This window comes from Tamandua tetradactyla, chromosome 7 (assembly GCF_023851605.1).
Source record: "Tamandua tetradactyla isolate mTamTet1 chromosome 7, mTamTet1.pri, whole genome shotgun sequence".
Lineage (NCBI taxonomy): Eukaryota > Metazoa > Chordata > Mammalia > Pilosa > Myrmecophagidae > Tamandua > Tamandua tetradactyla.
The window spans coordinates 115,110,416-115,124,589 of record NC_135333.1 but is presented as its reverse complement, the minus strand read 5'-3'; the positions used below and the strand labels follow the sequence as shown (position 1 = coordinate 115,124,589).

The 14,174-nt window shown below is 42.9% G+C and overlaps 1 protein-coding gene across 3 annotated transcripts; it reads left to right on the top strand.

Moving 5' to 3' along the window:
• Positions 1-6,266: 6,266 nt before the first annotated feature.
• ATP5MC2 (ATP synthase membrane subunit c locus 2) lies at positions 6,267-13,749 on the top strand. Of its 3 annotated transcripts, none has more exons than XM_077110899.1 (5): positions 6,267-6,369; positions 8,782-8,851; positions 10,111-10,188; positions 10,740-10,933; positions 13,489-13,749. In XM_077110899.1, exons 2-5 carry the CDS (start codon positions 8,813-8,815, stop codon positions 13,601-13,603), a joined length of 426 nt encoding a protein of 141 aa, XP_076967014.1. In that variant the 5' UTR covers positions 6,267-6,369; positions 8,782-8,812; the 3' UTR covers positions 13,604-13,749. The 3 variants fall into 3 exon arrangements, with proteins under 3 accessions (XP_076967014.1, XP_076967013.1, XP_076967012.1); XM_077110898.1 differs by having other exon boundaries at positions 6,296-6,408; XM_077110897.1 differs by lacking the exon at positions 6,267-6,369 and adding an exon at positions 6,422-6,580.
• Positions 13,750-14,174: the final 425 nt, after the last annotated feature.

The following is a 14,174-nucleotide window of genomic DNA, read 5'->3' as shown; positions in this document are numbered from 1 at the left end:
TGAATTTCTCCCCACACTCACCATTCCTGGAAGGGGGCTTGCAAATACTTTTCCAGTCACTGATCAAATCACTCTGGGATTCATCGGGGCATCACTCTGGACAAACCAGCAAAATCTCATGTCCTACCTGAGATTCCAAGTACTTATGACATTCAATCAAACTATTTACATGAGTTATATTAGGAAATGCTCTAGTCAAAATATAAATTTTGTAACAAGTAAACATTTTTTGCTTTAGTCTCACACATAAGGTGACATTTTAAACTATTAATTATCATCTATTTTCAGCACCCTGCAATAATAACATTCCTTTGTTCTTCCTCATGCACATTTTTAAAATTTGTACATTGTACATTTCACTATTATTATACACTCTAGGCATTCCTAGATTATACCATCTCGATCTTTACCATCTATCTTTCTTTCTGATTTCATTTATGTCCCCAGCCCTCCTCCTTCTATCGTTCTCACATGCAGCTTCATTCAGTGTCAGAATTCGTTTATACTTGTTAATTCCTAAAAATCAATAGGGACATGACAAACAACTCAATAGGAAAATGGGCAAAAGACATACATGAATAGGCATTTCACAGAAGAAGAAACATGAATGGCCAATAAATACATGAAAAGATGCTCAATCTCATTAATAATCAAGGAAATACAAATTCAAACTATCAGAAATTCCATTCTATATGTAACAGACTGACTAAATATCAACTGTTGGCAAGGGTATGGTAGCAACAGAAACACATATATTTTGGCGGACATAAATCTAGGAAAACAAATTGACATTATTAAGGAAAGTTGAAGATACTCATATTCTACAACCCAGCAATTTCCTTTTATGTATGTATATCCTTAAGAAACTCTTGTCCCTGTGTATCAGGACACATGTACAGAAATGTTTATGGTAGTGTTGTTTGTAATGGCTGAAAACAACTTAAATATCCATCGATAAGGAATTTAATCAATAAATTGGTGAGGTATAATACATCAGTGAAAACGAATAAACTACAGCTACCTGTATCAATATGGTTGATTCTTAGAAACACAATATTGAATGAAAAGAACAAGTCAGAGAAGCTTACAAACAATATTATGTTACTCACAGAATGGTCAAAAGTAGGTCAAGATAAACAAAAAGTAATCAAAATTTGAAGAGAAACCAAGAAATGATAAACATAAAATTCAGGAGAGTGAGATGGGGTTACTATATGAGAGAAGCATGGGGGGACCTTCAATAGTATCAGTAATGCTTTTTCTTAAATAAGGGAGTGGCTTAATAGGTGTCCATTTTATTATTATGCTTCATAAATTATAAAATATTGGCTCTGGAAAGGCAAGCATTTTTGTCTTGTGTTGTTCATGCCTGTATCACCAGCACTTAGAACAAGAATTCAGTAAATAAATATATATTACTTGTATTCTTTTGTATGTTTCAAATATTTGATTTTTTTTAAAGAAGGAAAAATCTACCTTAATCATGGTGCCTAGTTGACCAGTTCTAGCTGGGAGTCATACTGCCTTCTCCAATCCTGCAACTCATATAAATTATTAAGTCCTGCTGTGTATTATAGTTATATATGTACATGTCATCTTTCCTTCTGATTATGAATTATAAAAGGGATTGTGTTTTCTCCTTTTCTATACTCACTCACAATATGTAGCACAATACGTTCCAAATAGTAGATGCTCAGTAAATATTTGTTGATTACTTGAAGTCAGAGGAGACAAGGGCAGACCAGGAAAGCCACATTTATGCTATTTAATATATATTTAAAGGTGAAAAATAGCTTAGTAATCATCTATTGCTTTCTTACACTTTGCAGATGAGGAAACTGAAGTCCAAAGAGGTGACGTGACTTTCTCAATAATTTATCAGTAGTATCCTCAAAGCTACACCTCAGATTTCTAACTAACTATCCAGAACTCTTCACAATACATAATAGCTTTAATTTTCAGGTTTGTCTGTGTGTCTTCCTTGCCTTGGGACCACCAAATGTCAGGTACCAAATCAGTTCACATATATGTTTAATCATGGTTTCTAGATATATATGTAAGCACATAAAACTCCATCATACAAATTTTAAAGAACTCAGGTTTTTCCCTAGCAAAACCTCCTTTGGCCATCTATCTTAGTTTCCTGGCTGCTAAATTAAATACCATGGAATGGGATGGCTTATCCAATGGGAATTTGTTAGCTCACGGTTTTGAGGCTAAGGAGAAGTCCAAAATCAAGGTGTCATCAAGGAATGCTTTCTCCCAGAAGAATGTGATGTTCTGGGGCTTGCTGCTGGTGATCAGCTTTTCTATCACATGGCAATTCACATGGTGGCTTATCCTGGCTTCTCCAGGTTTCACTGACTTCCAGCTTTTTCCCATGGCTTTCTCTACCTCTCTGTGTCTGAATTTCATTCTTCTTGTAAAGGACTCCTGTAATAGGATTAAGACCCTTCTGATTCAGTTGAGCCACACCTTAACTGAAGTAACCTCTTCAAAAGGTTCTATTTACAGTGGGTTCACAACAACCACAGGAATGGACTAAGATCAGGAACATGCTTTTCCCGGGTACATAGTTTCAAGCCCCAACATCATCCTCCTCCGACTCTTTCACTGATCTCCCCCTCATTGGCCTGGATACCAATAATTCTTTCCCTTCTTCCATCTACTGTTTTCTTTCTCGTGGAATAAGGAAGTTTATTGATTATTCATGGTCGGGCTGTCCTGGGGAATTGACTGAGCACAGACAGGAAAGTAGAAGTCCATTAGTCAGTGCGCATCAGCTGATCACAGCCCCAGGAGCTTGAAATTAACAAATGCAACTTTATAAAGAAGCTTAAGATCTAAAAGCTGTCTTTATCGGCAGTGCAAAGGAACGACTTCAACTTGTACAAAATTGCCTGTTAGCAGAAAGAAAGAGAATCCTGGAAGTTAACACTGGAAGGAATCTTAGACAGCACCTCCTTCTCTGCCTGGTTTTTCCAAATGAGGAAACTGGAGCTTTGAGAGATGAGGTCGCTCGCCTGGTTACCCAGCTAGTTAGCAGAGTTGGAGCTAGACTCAGGGTCGCCTGCTTCCAAGACAACTGTTCTTTCCATGCCATGTGATGGTAACATGTGCATCTAGCTAAACATATTATAAAGGGAATGAAAAACATATTATTTAAACCCTTCTTCTTATCTCTGGTAATATTTTTTTCCTTTGGATTTCTCTATGTCCTAGTCTCTCTCTCTTTCTGTCATGTTTCTCTCTGGGAATCCCTCTTCCTGTTTGGAATTTCAAATTAAACTATGGCATGCCTGCATGATACTCTTGATTTTTCTTCTCCGAGTTACTGTTTCCTGTCCAAAGGCAAACAGACCTAAGCCAATCAAGACTCTACTCCACAACCTTTGAGGAAAGAACACTAAGAATTCCTATATGGGAGATGTTGGACCTGCCTCCTAACCCATCCAGTCAATTAAAATGAGGTCTCTGAGGATTGCCAACCAATCCTAAGAAAGAAAAGATCAATCTCATTTCTTCGTCACCACTGTACAGGGAGGCTGCTAGCCAGTCAGAATTTGCCACTAGCAGTCATTAGGAAATCCAGCCAATCAGGCCAACCTTGTTACATGGTCTGGTAGGAAAAGGAAGGGATTGATTGGAAAGTACGGTTCTGGCTCCACACCCTTTCCTTCCTGGACCTCAGCTTTTTCTTAGTGAAACAAGAAAGGACTCTTTCTCCAGCCCATGGTTAGGAAGCTCGCTAGATCCTCCACCCAATATCTTGGATCATCTCTTGCTGTCTTCAAACTCATCCCTCCTCACATACCTCCAGTTGTACTATTCCCCTGCTAATCAAATTTCTTGCTTCAGACCTTGTAGCGATAGCCCCAGGAGTCTCAGTTCTCTCCACAGATATATGAACACCAGCCTCTCAAGTAACTTGTTTTGCATGATTTATTAGGTGAAAATCTTTAGTGATAGATGAGTCTGTTTCAGAAGCCACCCTTGCAGTGACATTGCAAAAACCAGTCTCTAGGGAGGAACGGAGAATTGAGTTGCAATGCATCTGATGATGATGCTAATGATAATAGCTAGCGATTACTGAACTCTTACTGGGTACCAAGCACCTTGCTAAAACCTTCACGTTACCCAATATTCGCTGTGGAGTAAGCACTATTATTATTCCAAATTTACATAGAAAGAAATCAATTTAGGAAGCTTCAACAGCTTGTCCTGGTCACATACATAGCGACTTGGGATCGCAGGTTTGTCTGATCTAGAGCCCACCAACTATGGGGGGAGGGGACTATTAACACATTGAAGGTTGTAACAACTTTCGGAAGGAGCCAGCTTTAGCTTCCTCACAGGCCTCTCCAATTCTCCTTTGGAATTGTTAGCGGCATCTGAGAAGGGTCTTTTAATTATAACGCAACTAACAGCTGCAGCAACCGCTTGGTAGTGGTGGCTCCTAAGAACTGTGGACTGTTTTGCCTCCGAAGGTGTGAAGCTGAGAGCTAAAAAGAATTCAGTATGGGCAGGGGTGGGGGTGTCTGGGGACTTCAGGAAATAAAGTCGAAATCCCTTGCTAGCCTGCCTTCCCTTTCTCCTTACAGCCTATTACACGGTGCCTGGCACCGCGTGGTACTTGGTAAATACCTGTTGATTGATTCTTAAGGATCCCACTCCATTCCTCATGGCTCACCCTCCTTCCCGGGTCAACAACAGGAGCTGGAGAGTGGTTTGGGGATTTTAGGGGAAACTGTGAGAATTCTAACGGAGCTGGAACCCGGGATTTAGGAAAGGCAGGAAGTACCCCACCCATCTCTCCTCGCTTGCTTCTCCTATTTCTCCCCACTCTTTTCCCTCCCTTTCAGGAGCTCAGGGCCATAAAAATGCAGATGGAGGATCGGTGTGAAATAACGGGCCCATATAAATCCCTCTGCCGCCCGCCTGCAAGATGGATTGGCCGCATTGAAATTCCTCCGCGAGGATAATTAAACTCGGGGCCTCATCCGGGCAAAATTACATTCCTGTAATGGCGTCGCTCGGGGTCCCGGGAAATTGCTCCGTGGGCTTTCAGCGGCGGTTTTTATCGCCGGCCGGGGTGTGCCTGGCTGCGGCTCGCCTCTCCTCCGGGACCGTAAAGCTGCTGCCGTGATTTATCCTCCCCTTCTCCCAAATCCGATTAAATGGAGGAGCTCGGGGCCGAGGGCGCCGCGGGGCCCGGGAGCCGGGAGGGGGCGGCGGGAAGGACGGGGCCAAGGAGGGGAGGACAAACGGCCCCTCAGAGGGTGGCGGATTTGGCTTTATTTACAGCTGCGGCTTTCTTTTTATTTTTTATTTTTTAATGGGGGTGTGGTAAGCTTTTCCCGTCTTGTACTGCGTTCAAGCTCCCTGCCAGGAGAGCTGGGGTTTGGACAGGAGGGGCACTGGGCAGGCCTTGCCAAGTCCTCTTTCCAAAGGGCTGGTCAGATCCTGTCTGGGGTACAAAGAAGAGATAGAGAAAGAGATGGGGTCGGGGAGCCCCCCGCCTCCTTCCCCAGGGAAAGGACCAGCGATAGGGCAAGAAGAAGAAGATGAGGGGGCTTTCGTGGGGGTACCTCATGGCGGGGGACCGCTTATCCCAACTCACGTTGTTGAGGCCTGGGCAGAGGCTCAGACATACCTAGGGTGTCCTCACTACAGCTCACGGTGCCTGTTATACTTTCCCCCAGGACTCAGAGGAAAGAAGGCTGAGATCAGGGCGCTTGGGTCCAGATATTCTTTAGCCCCCTGTCTTTTGGCTCGCTGATGTGATTTCCTTGTAGCTGATCACCGGAATAAGAAAGAGAGAAAGAAAGAAAAGCGAAGCCTCCGGCTGCCGCTGGGGCATTTTGCTGACTATTCGCCCATTGAACGGGTTTCCAGTCCAGTGATGCCAGGGTCTCGGGGCGATGGAAGGCAGGAATCCATGACTTCATTTTCTTCTTCCTACATTTTGGGCACTGAACCTCAGTCCCTTTTGTATTCTTTTTAATAACTCAATTTCTGGATAGATTTTTTTTTAAGTGCTTGCTCATGTTTGGAAAGGGGATGTGAGTCCATGATTCAAAGGCTGTGCGGACCAAACTGCAGATCGCGTAGAGATCGGCTTACACAGCGGTGTAGTCCTTTCTGCAGGAGATAGCCTGCAGTTTCTCCTCTCAAACGCCAGGTGGAGTGGTTGGCCGGATGCCGCCGCAGAGCTGGCGGGCGGCGCTGTGGCGCCCGAGCCGACCCTCAACTTTGAATCGCTCTATCCTTACCGGAGCAACTCTTTGGTCCGAGTCGCACATGCGCCAAGAGGTCCCTCTCCGTATTTCTATCCCCCTCCCCTTTCTGTCTTCTCTGCACTGGGAGCAGGTAAGGCCTTGGGGCCTTGCGGCCGCTTTGCCCGCGCAGGTACGCGGGTCATTCTACCGCGCGAGATGCTTTGCGGCCCTTACCTTGCATGCTCCCACCCTAGTCCTTGTTATCTTTCTGACTCCCGGTATCCCATCTCTTTAAGGCTGCCCTTCCGCGTGCCGGTGACCTCCGGCCGCCCCGGCCTGGCGCCATCTTGTATGACTGTCGGGTGGGTAGGGTTCCTTGGAGCAGGCGAAAGTCAGATACCGGATTGCCCATTTTCAGCTGTTGGGCTTCAGCCATTACAATCGTCTTTTCTCACCCTCTTGCCCTTTCAGAATTGTCATAACCTCCAATTTTATCCTTCCTTTCTTCTCTTATCCTGACTCGTGGCTTCCTAATACTGAAGCCTCCAGACTGGGCCGCGGAACCTAAGGTGTCCGGAGTAATGGAGATAGTGTTTCATCTAAAGCCACTACTCCTCTAGTCAGCAGCCCCCTATTTAAAAAAATAGATCATGGACATTATAGAAGTGAGTAGAGCGACACCCAGAGCCTTTTATCTTCAGGCTGTGCCCTGGGAACGCTAAGGCAGAAAAGAGAGGCCGACTTCTCTGGAGCCTTGGGTTTCCTCCTATTTCATTTTCTTCCTTCCCTGGCACTCCGGTGAATTTGGAAAAATGCACAAGTGGCGGGTTAAAAGTGAGCGTTTCCATTAGAAGCAACAGGCTCAGAACAGTTGGATGAGGTGAAGCTGATGGGACCAGCATGGGAGAATCGCCCTGTGCCAAGGGGTTATTGGCCTCCTCAGACTCTGCTCTCAAAAGGAAAAGAAAGTTTAAGCAAGGGAATGGTTCAGTTAGGGAAGAATCCTGTGGTGTCAGGAGCTCTGATTCTGGATAATGCCTTTGCCCAAGGTGTTGTAGGCTAATAGTTACAGACTTGGCCAAGACCAGGAACCAGTGGGGAGGTCTGCACCTCATGCCCTTTATTGTGTGTGGATTTCTTACATGCCAACATCACCTTAAGCCCTTTAGTCCCCCTGAAAACCATTACAAATGTGTGTGTTGAGGGTTACTTGCCTTGGAAAAAACATTCCTCCTATTTTTGAAGCTTTAAAGAAGTTTTGGATTTTGGCCAATGAAAACCTGAATAGTCTAACAGCAAAATTGTATTTGAATTATATATGGGCAGAAATCAGGGCAGGAGATGAAGATACCCATTAATCTAAAGGTAACCAAGATTCTGAATCTAGTGTTGTAACCTGGGACTGAGTGCCATTCATTTAAGGAAGTGGGTGTTTAACAGGTCTGTGTAATTACTGTTTCAGCCTGTGGTATGTTAGAAAAATCTGAGTTCAAATCCTGACTACCAGAGTTTCAAGACTTTTTAAGACTTTCTCAAAGTTAATTGTATGTAAGAACCATTTGGGAAGCTTCCTTGAATTGCAGGTGCTTGGGCTTTAGCCCCAGGGGTCTTGACCAGGAAAATCTAAAGTGGAGCCCAAGAATATGCATGGTGAATTCATATACCATCCCTACCTCCGGATAATACTGTCTCAGGTGGACCTCTTTCTTCACTTTAGAAATCATGCTTTAAGGACTTTAACTTACCCTATCTCTTTACTCAGATAAATTCAGATCTACCAATTTAGGCACCTACTAGGTCAACCAAGATTGTTTTAGATGTTAGGGATAAAAAATTGAATACCCCTGGGTGCAAGGGTGATTCAGTGATAGAATTCCCACCTGCCATGCAGGAAATCAGATTTGATTCCTAGCCTGTGCACTTCCAAAGAAAAAAAAAAAGGCAGTGTAAAAATTGAATATCCCATAGTGTATTGGTGAAAATGAAGAAACGTTTAACAGTCCTTGCTAATTAGAGAAATGGTAGAGCTTCTCATTGATCTTCCCATCTGTTAATTGATTTAGGAAATTGATATGTTTTGAGTAATCAAATATTTCCAGGTAATTCAGTAAAAGGATTGTTGGACACTATCCAGTGTCTTACCTTCAATAAATATCTCCCAAGCATGCAAAGACTGCAGTCTTTAAATGTAACTGTTTTAGAACTGAACAGTGAGATCTTGAGAAGGCTTCCATTTGAATAGATACTAAGGAAAACTTAGGAAAAGGCATTCTGAGAAAATTCCTCAGACAACCCCCAACTCATGAGGCTGTGGGAAGGGATCACAGGTCTGAAAGCTGGGACTAAGTGGCCACTTGTTCAGGACATCTTACTTATGGGGATCATGGACTCTATTTGGAGTTCCTGGAGGAAATCATGACTTCAGGGTTCTAATTCCATCTCTGCTGATGAATTGAGGTCTGTCACTCTGTCTTCTGGGCCAGTTAAATTTTCCAGAGCAGCTAATGACAATGTAGTTTAGTGAGCAAGGACAATGTTTACAATACTGCTTCTGTATTTCCAGCTCTCCTTCTGCAGCCCCTCACCCCCTGAAAATGTATACCTGTACCAAGTTCATCTCCTCTCCCTTGTTGGTAAGTACCTGCCTTTTCTGGGAGAATTTCTAAGGAGAGCCACCTTGTCTCTTCCTTGTCATCAGACCTTGTTCCTCACAGCAGGGTTGGGGGAAAGCAAGTGAGATTTTTGGGAAGAAAAGGCCTTGCTTGACAGGAACGAATACCTACCACACAACCCTTAGAAGCCAGTTCATTCCTCTTGTCCATCCATTTTAGCAGGAGAGTATAGGTGAGAATCTAGACTAAGATTAGATTATTCCTAATCCTGAAGCTGTATGTTCCCTATAAACTGGAACACAGACAGTCTTGTTGATCTTGAAGTAGACTGTATAAATTGTAGAGGAGGCACAGAGTGCACAATCTTTCCCTGAGTGTTGGAAAGGAGATCCATAGCTAGGTGTTCCCTCTGGAAACTTAAATTTAGGTAGGAAGCTAAAATATGCATTGGAAAAGTATATAACTCAGAAGGAGTTATATGGAGGAAACAACAGATTATTAGATGATAGAAGTAATTGGTTAACCTACATAAAGGAATGATGCTATCAGTAGGTGCTATTTATTGAACACATATCAAGTGCCTGGCACTGAATTTACCAGTTTGTACACATAATCTCATTTACTCCTCAGATTAACCCTGAGATATTATTCCCATTTGGTGGGTGAGAAAACAGAAATTAAATGACTTGAGCTAAGATTATACAGGTGATATGGAGCTGATAATTTAATCTGGATCCATCTTACTGTAAATCTCTGCCTTTTAACCATGTTGCCTACCTTGGATCAGTATTGGTTTGGGATTAGAAAAGACTGTTTGGAGGGAGTGAATTTTGAGCATGATCTTTGTCTTTTGCAGAAGTATGTGTTCAGGGAAAGGTGCCCTTTTCTGCCCCAGTCCTTGGCTTCCTTTGGGGCTGATTATTACAAATATGTATCTCTGTTGATAAATAGAAATGAAGCAGATACTTCTGAACCTTTGATTTCTTCTGATTCTCAAGGACTATGAAAGGGTACAGAGAGGGTGGGTAAGTTGTGACAGAAGAAAGCAGACTTTCTTAAAGCAAAGGAGAAGCCTGAGAAGCAAGAAAAATGTTGAGGTTCTTGAATCCGGAATTTGCTAACAGTAAGAAAGCCTGACCCAAGATTCTCTTCTATATTTGAGAACGAAAGGGGCATCATAGGAGAGAAGGTTCAACTTGTTGATGTAACAACTCGCCATGGTTCTGAAGCTCTTCTCCACTGCCTTCCCTGACCTTCCTCCCTTTGTGTCATTCTGCTAGGTCAGGAGCACCTCTCAGCAGCTGAGCCGACCATTCTCTGTAGTGTTGCTGAAACGCCCTGAGACACTGACAGATGAGGTACCTTAGAGGTGGAGTTGGGTCTGTGGCCTAGAGGTGATGGCTAGGAAGGGCTACCTGCCAGAACCAGCAGGGGGAGTGCTGAGAAAACCATCACAGACTAGAATTAGTGAAGGAGCAGGCCATTAGCTTTAGTTGGAGATGGAGAGCAGTTAATACCATATATACTCTAGTGCTCCAGCTTTTGCCACTGGCAGCACGTACCTGTGTGTGCTGCTTAGAATTACTATTCCTTGACCTAGTTTACTAGCTTCAGTTGGAAGTGTCTGGCCCCAGGAAGACAATCTCCTAGGGGCCCTGAGAACAGGTCAGGACCTGTTCTAGATCACACCTGAGTCTTCAATGCATTTGAAGTCCACCCATATGTTAAGTGGTTCTGCTTACCGGCATTTTAAGGAGTTTTCCAGGTATTGAGATCTTTCGTTTGGGGGTGGGGGGCGGGGGTGAATCATGGGTTTTGACAGAATGAGAGGTTTAAACGGTTTGAAAATTTCCAAAGCAAAAAGAGGTTTTCTTAAAAATCTTACTTTCTACCTTTCTCTTTTTCACAGAGCCGCAACAGCTTAGCAGCCTCACGTTCCCTCACCTCATTTATCCCCAGCCGCAGCTTCCAAACCAGCACCATCTCAAGGGACATTGACACAGCAGCCAAGTTCATTGGGGCTGGGGCCGCCACAGTCGGGGTGGCTGGCTCTGGGGCTGGGATTGGAACTGTGTTTGGAAGCCTCATCATTGGTTATGCCAGGTAAGATAAGTTGGACCCTCCTTTGGCTCCCTGATAGGCTTTCCAAAGGTCCCAGGGAAAATATTTGGGACTCTAGAGTTGTGCTAATTTATATAGTAGCCAGTAGCTACATATCGCTATTTGAATTTGAATTTGAATTAATTAAAATAACAATTTTAATTTTCATTTCCTCTGTCACATTAACCATATTAAATGCTCAGTAGCCACATGTGGCTAGTGGCTACCTTATTAGATATTGCAAATATAGAACATTTCCATTATTGAAAAAAATTCTGTTGAACATCTTTGGTTTAGATCAAAGATCTGCAAACTGAAGTCCAAGGGCCAAAGCTGACCCACAGCCTATTTTTGTATACCTGAGTGTTTTTACCATTTAAAAAAAGTTATTTGCGGGAAAACGGATGGGTGGGGGAAACAGAGACTATATGTGGCCCACAAAGCCTAAAATCTTTAGTCCTTAACAGCAAAAGTATTTGATCTCTGGCCTAGAACCTCAGTCAGCAATAGTAGCTTCACTGCTGTTTTTCCTCATCTCCAGGAATTCCCTTCTGTCACTTCTGGGAAAACTGCCTCTGCAGGCAGCCCCACTGGTCCTTGAAACCTAGGGACCATTTGGTCCCCACCAACCCTGGGCAACTCATTGTAAGAACAAAATTATCCTCTTGAGACCAGCAAGTTCTTTGGGGAATAAGGTTTATTTTTTAGAATTTGAATGAAACAAGAAGCCTGGTGGCTGCTTGTGTGTCCACAGTTCTGTTAAAAGCTGCTGTTACTTGCTTTATCTTACCTATCATGGTCTTCCAGAAGTGTCAGAGTGAGGAAATATAAAATATGTATTGACTTTGAAAGTCAGGAGTCCTTTTTCCCATTTTCATTCATAGCATCTAACCCCCATAGATTATTTGTAGCTTCTTAAAGCCCAACATCTTTTGTTTATTTTGGAATGAGCGAAGGTAGTTCTGTCCCCCTGATTCTCCTTGTCCTTTAAAATGGTATTTTTCTAATTGTGTTGTGTACAGCCCTAGGATTCTTTTGAACCATTGCAGTTTGGCTTGTATATGTTTTTCATATTTTGGGTTTTGCTGCTTACAGTTTGAAAACGCTGCTCTAGATAGACCGTACAACCCTGGATGCCTCTGCTATCCAGGTTAAGCCCTTAATATTAAGTGTTCAGTTTAATTGAATACCATAAGTAGATGGAACCTTGAGTAGGGCATGAAGTTTTGTAGGTTTGTCCAGAGTGATGCCCTGATAAACCCCAGAGTGATTTAAACAGTGAATAAAGAAGTATTTGCAAAGTCCCCTTGGAGGAATGGTAAGGAAAGGGAAAAATTCAGCTTCCCTATTTAGAGAAGGCTTGATAGTCTCACAGGCGGTAAGGACAACAAAATCATTAGGCTGAACCCTCAATCTTGTGGTTTGTTCATATGAAACATATCCTTGCAAAGGATAGGCTAAGCCAATTTAAAATTAGGCCTAAATATCACTCCCAGAGAACCTCTTTTGTTGCTCACATGTGGTCGATCTCTCAGCCAATGCAGCAAGCTAACTCACTGCCCTCACCCTCTCTATATGGGACATGACTTCCAGGCGTGTAAACCTCCCTGGCAACGTGGGACAGAAATCCTAGAATGAGCTGGGACTCAGCATCAAGGGATTGAGAAAACCTTCTCATCTGAAAGGGGCAAGAGAGAAATGAGACAAAATAAAGTGTCAGTGGCTGAGAGATTTCAGAGTCGGGATGGTATCCTAGAGGTTATTCTTACGCATTATATAGATAATCCCTTTTTAGTTTGAGGTGTATTAGGCTAGAGGGAGGTGCCTGAAACTGTAAAGCTGTGTTCCAGTAGCCATGTTTCTTTAACATGATTAAATATAGCTTTCGCAAAGTGACTATGTCATTGTGAAAACCTTGTGTCTGATACTCCTTTTATCTGCGGTATGGATAGATGAGTAAAAAAAAATATGGATTAAAAATAAATAAATAATAGGGGGAGCCAATGTTAAAATAAATTGGGTAGAGAAATACTAGTGGTCAGTGAGAGGAAGGGGCAAGGGGTATAGTATGTATGAGTTTTGTTTTTTTTTTTTAAATTTCTTTTTCTGGAGTGATGTAAATGTTCTGAGAAATGATCATGGTGATGAATATACAACTAGGTGGTGATATTGTGAGTCACTGATTGCACACCAGGTATGGAATGTTCATACATTAAGAATGTTCATGTTCTATGTTGATTGGTTTTATTAATGAAAATTTTAAAAAACATTTATTAAGTGTCCAGGCCTAGAGGTCTTTTTTTATGATTGCGATGGCTTAACCTGTGGTGACTGATCCACTACAGGAGGTATTGTGTTTACTTGGTCCATGTTGTAGAATTTTGGGTTGTCCATGCCCCTCATTCAGTTCCTTTAGAGCCCTTGGTACATCAGGGTGAGAATTTGGGCATAATTGTATCACATAGGCTGGGCTTGAAGAAGGGAATTTTTCCTGAGCCTATCTATGCTGTTCCTTGTGTGAACTAGAAATTCAGATTTTTCTCCTCCCCTTCTCCCAGGAACCCTTCCCTGAAGCAACAGCTCTTCTCCTACGCCATTCTGGGCTTTGCACTCTCGGAAGCCATGGGGCTCTTTTGTCTGATGGTGGCATTTCTCATCCTCTTCGCCATGTGAAGGAGCCGTTTCCACCTCCCATAATTCTTTCTCCCGTGTCTCATCTGCCCTGTGTGTTCCTTTTCCTGTACCTCCCCAGGCAGCCTGGGGAGAGTGGTTGGCTCAGGGTTTGACAGAGAAGACAAATAAATACTGTATTAATAAGATGTTTCTTGAGTCTCCTGTGTATATTTCTTTTCCGCAGTTGGCTGAGTGCCTTGGTTCGAGAGTACAAGGCCTGGAGGGTAGTAATGGCGCTAAAATCAACATGGGTCTTGTTCTTAATTCTGTTTCAGGAAACTTTTATTTAAATTAATCCTTCTCTTTTAATAAATTTCAGCTGGCATGGAATGTTACTTGCCTTAGAGGTCTGGGTCAGTAGCAATACAGCATTGGTTGATAATACTGACTAATGGACTCTCCATTTCCATTGTCACCATGTTGGCTCAGGTACCATTGCCACCCACTTGGTCTATTGCAGTAACCTCTGAACTGGCTTTCTGCCTCTATCTATTCCCTCTAGCATTTACCTCTACTCACCACTGCCAGGCTAATCCTCCTTAAGCACATCAGGACTTGTCATTTACCAATT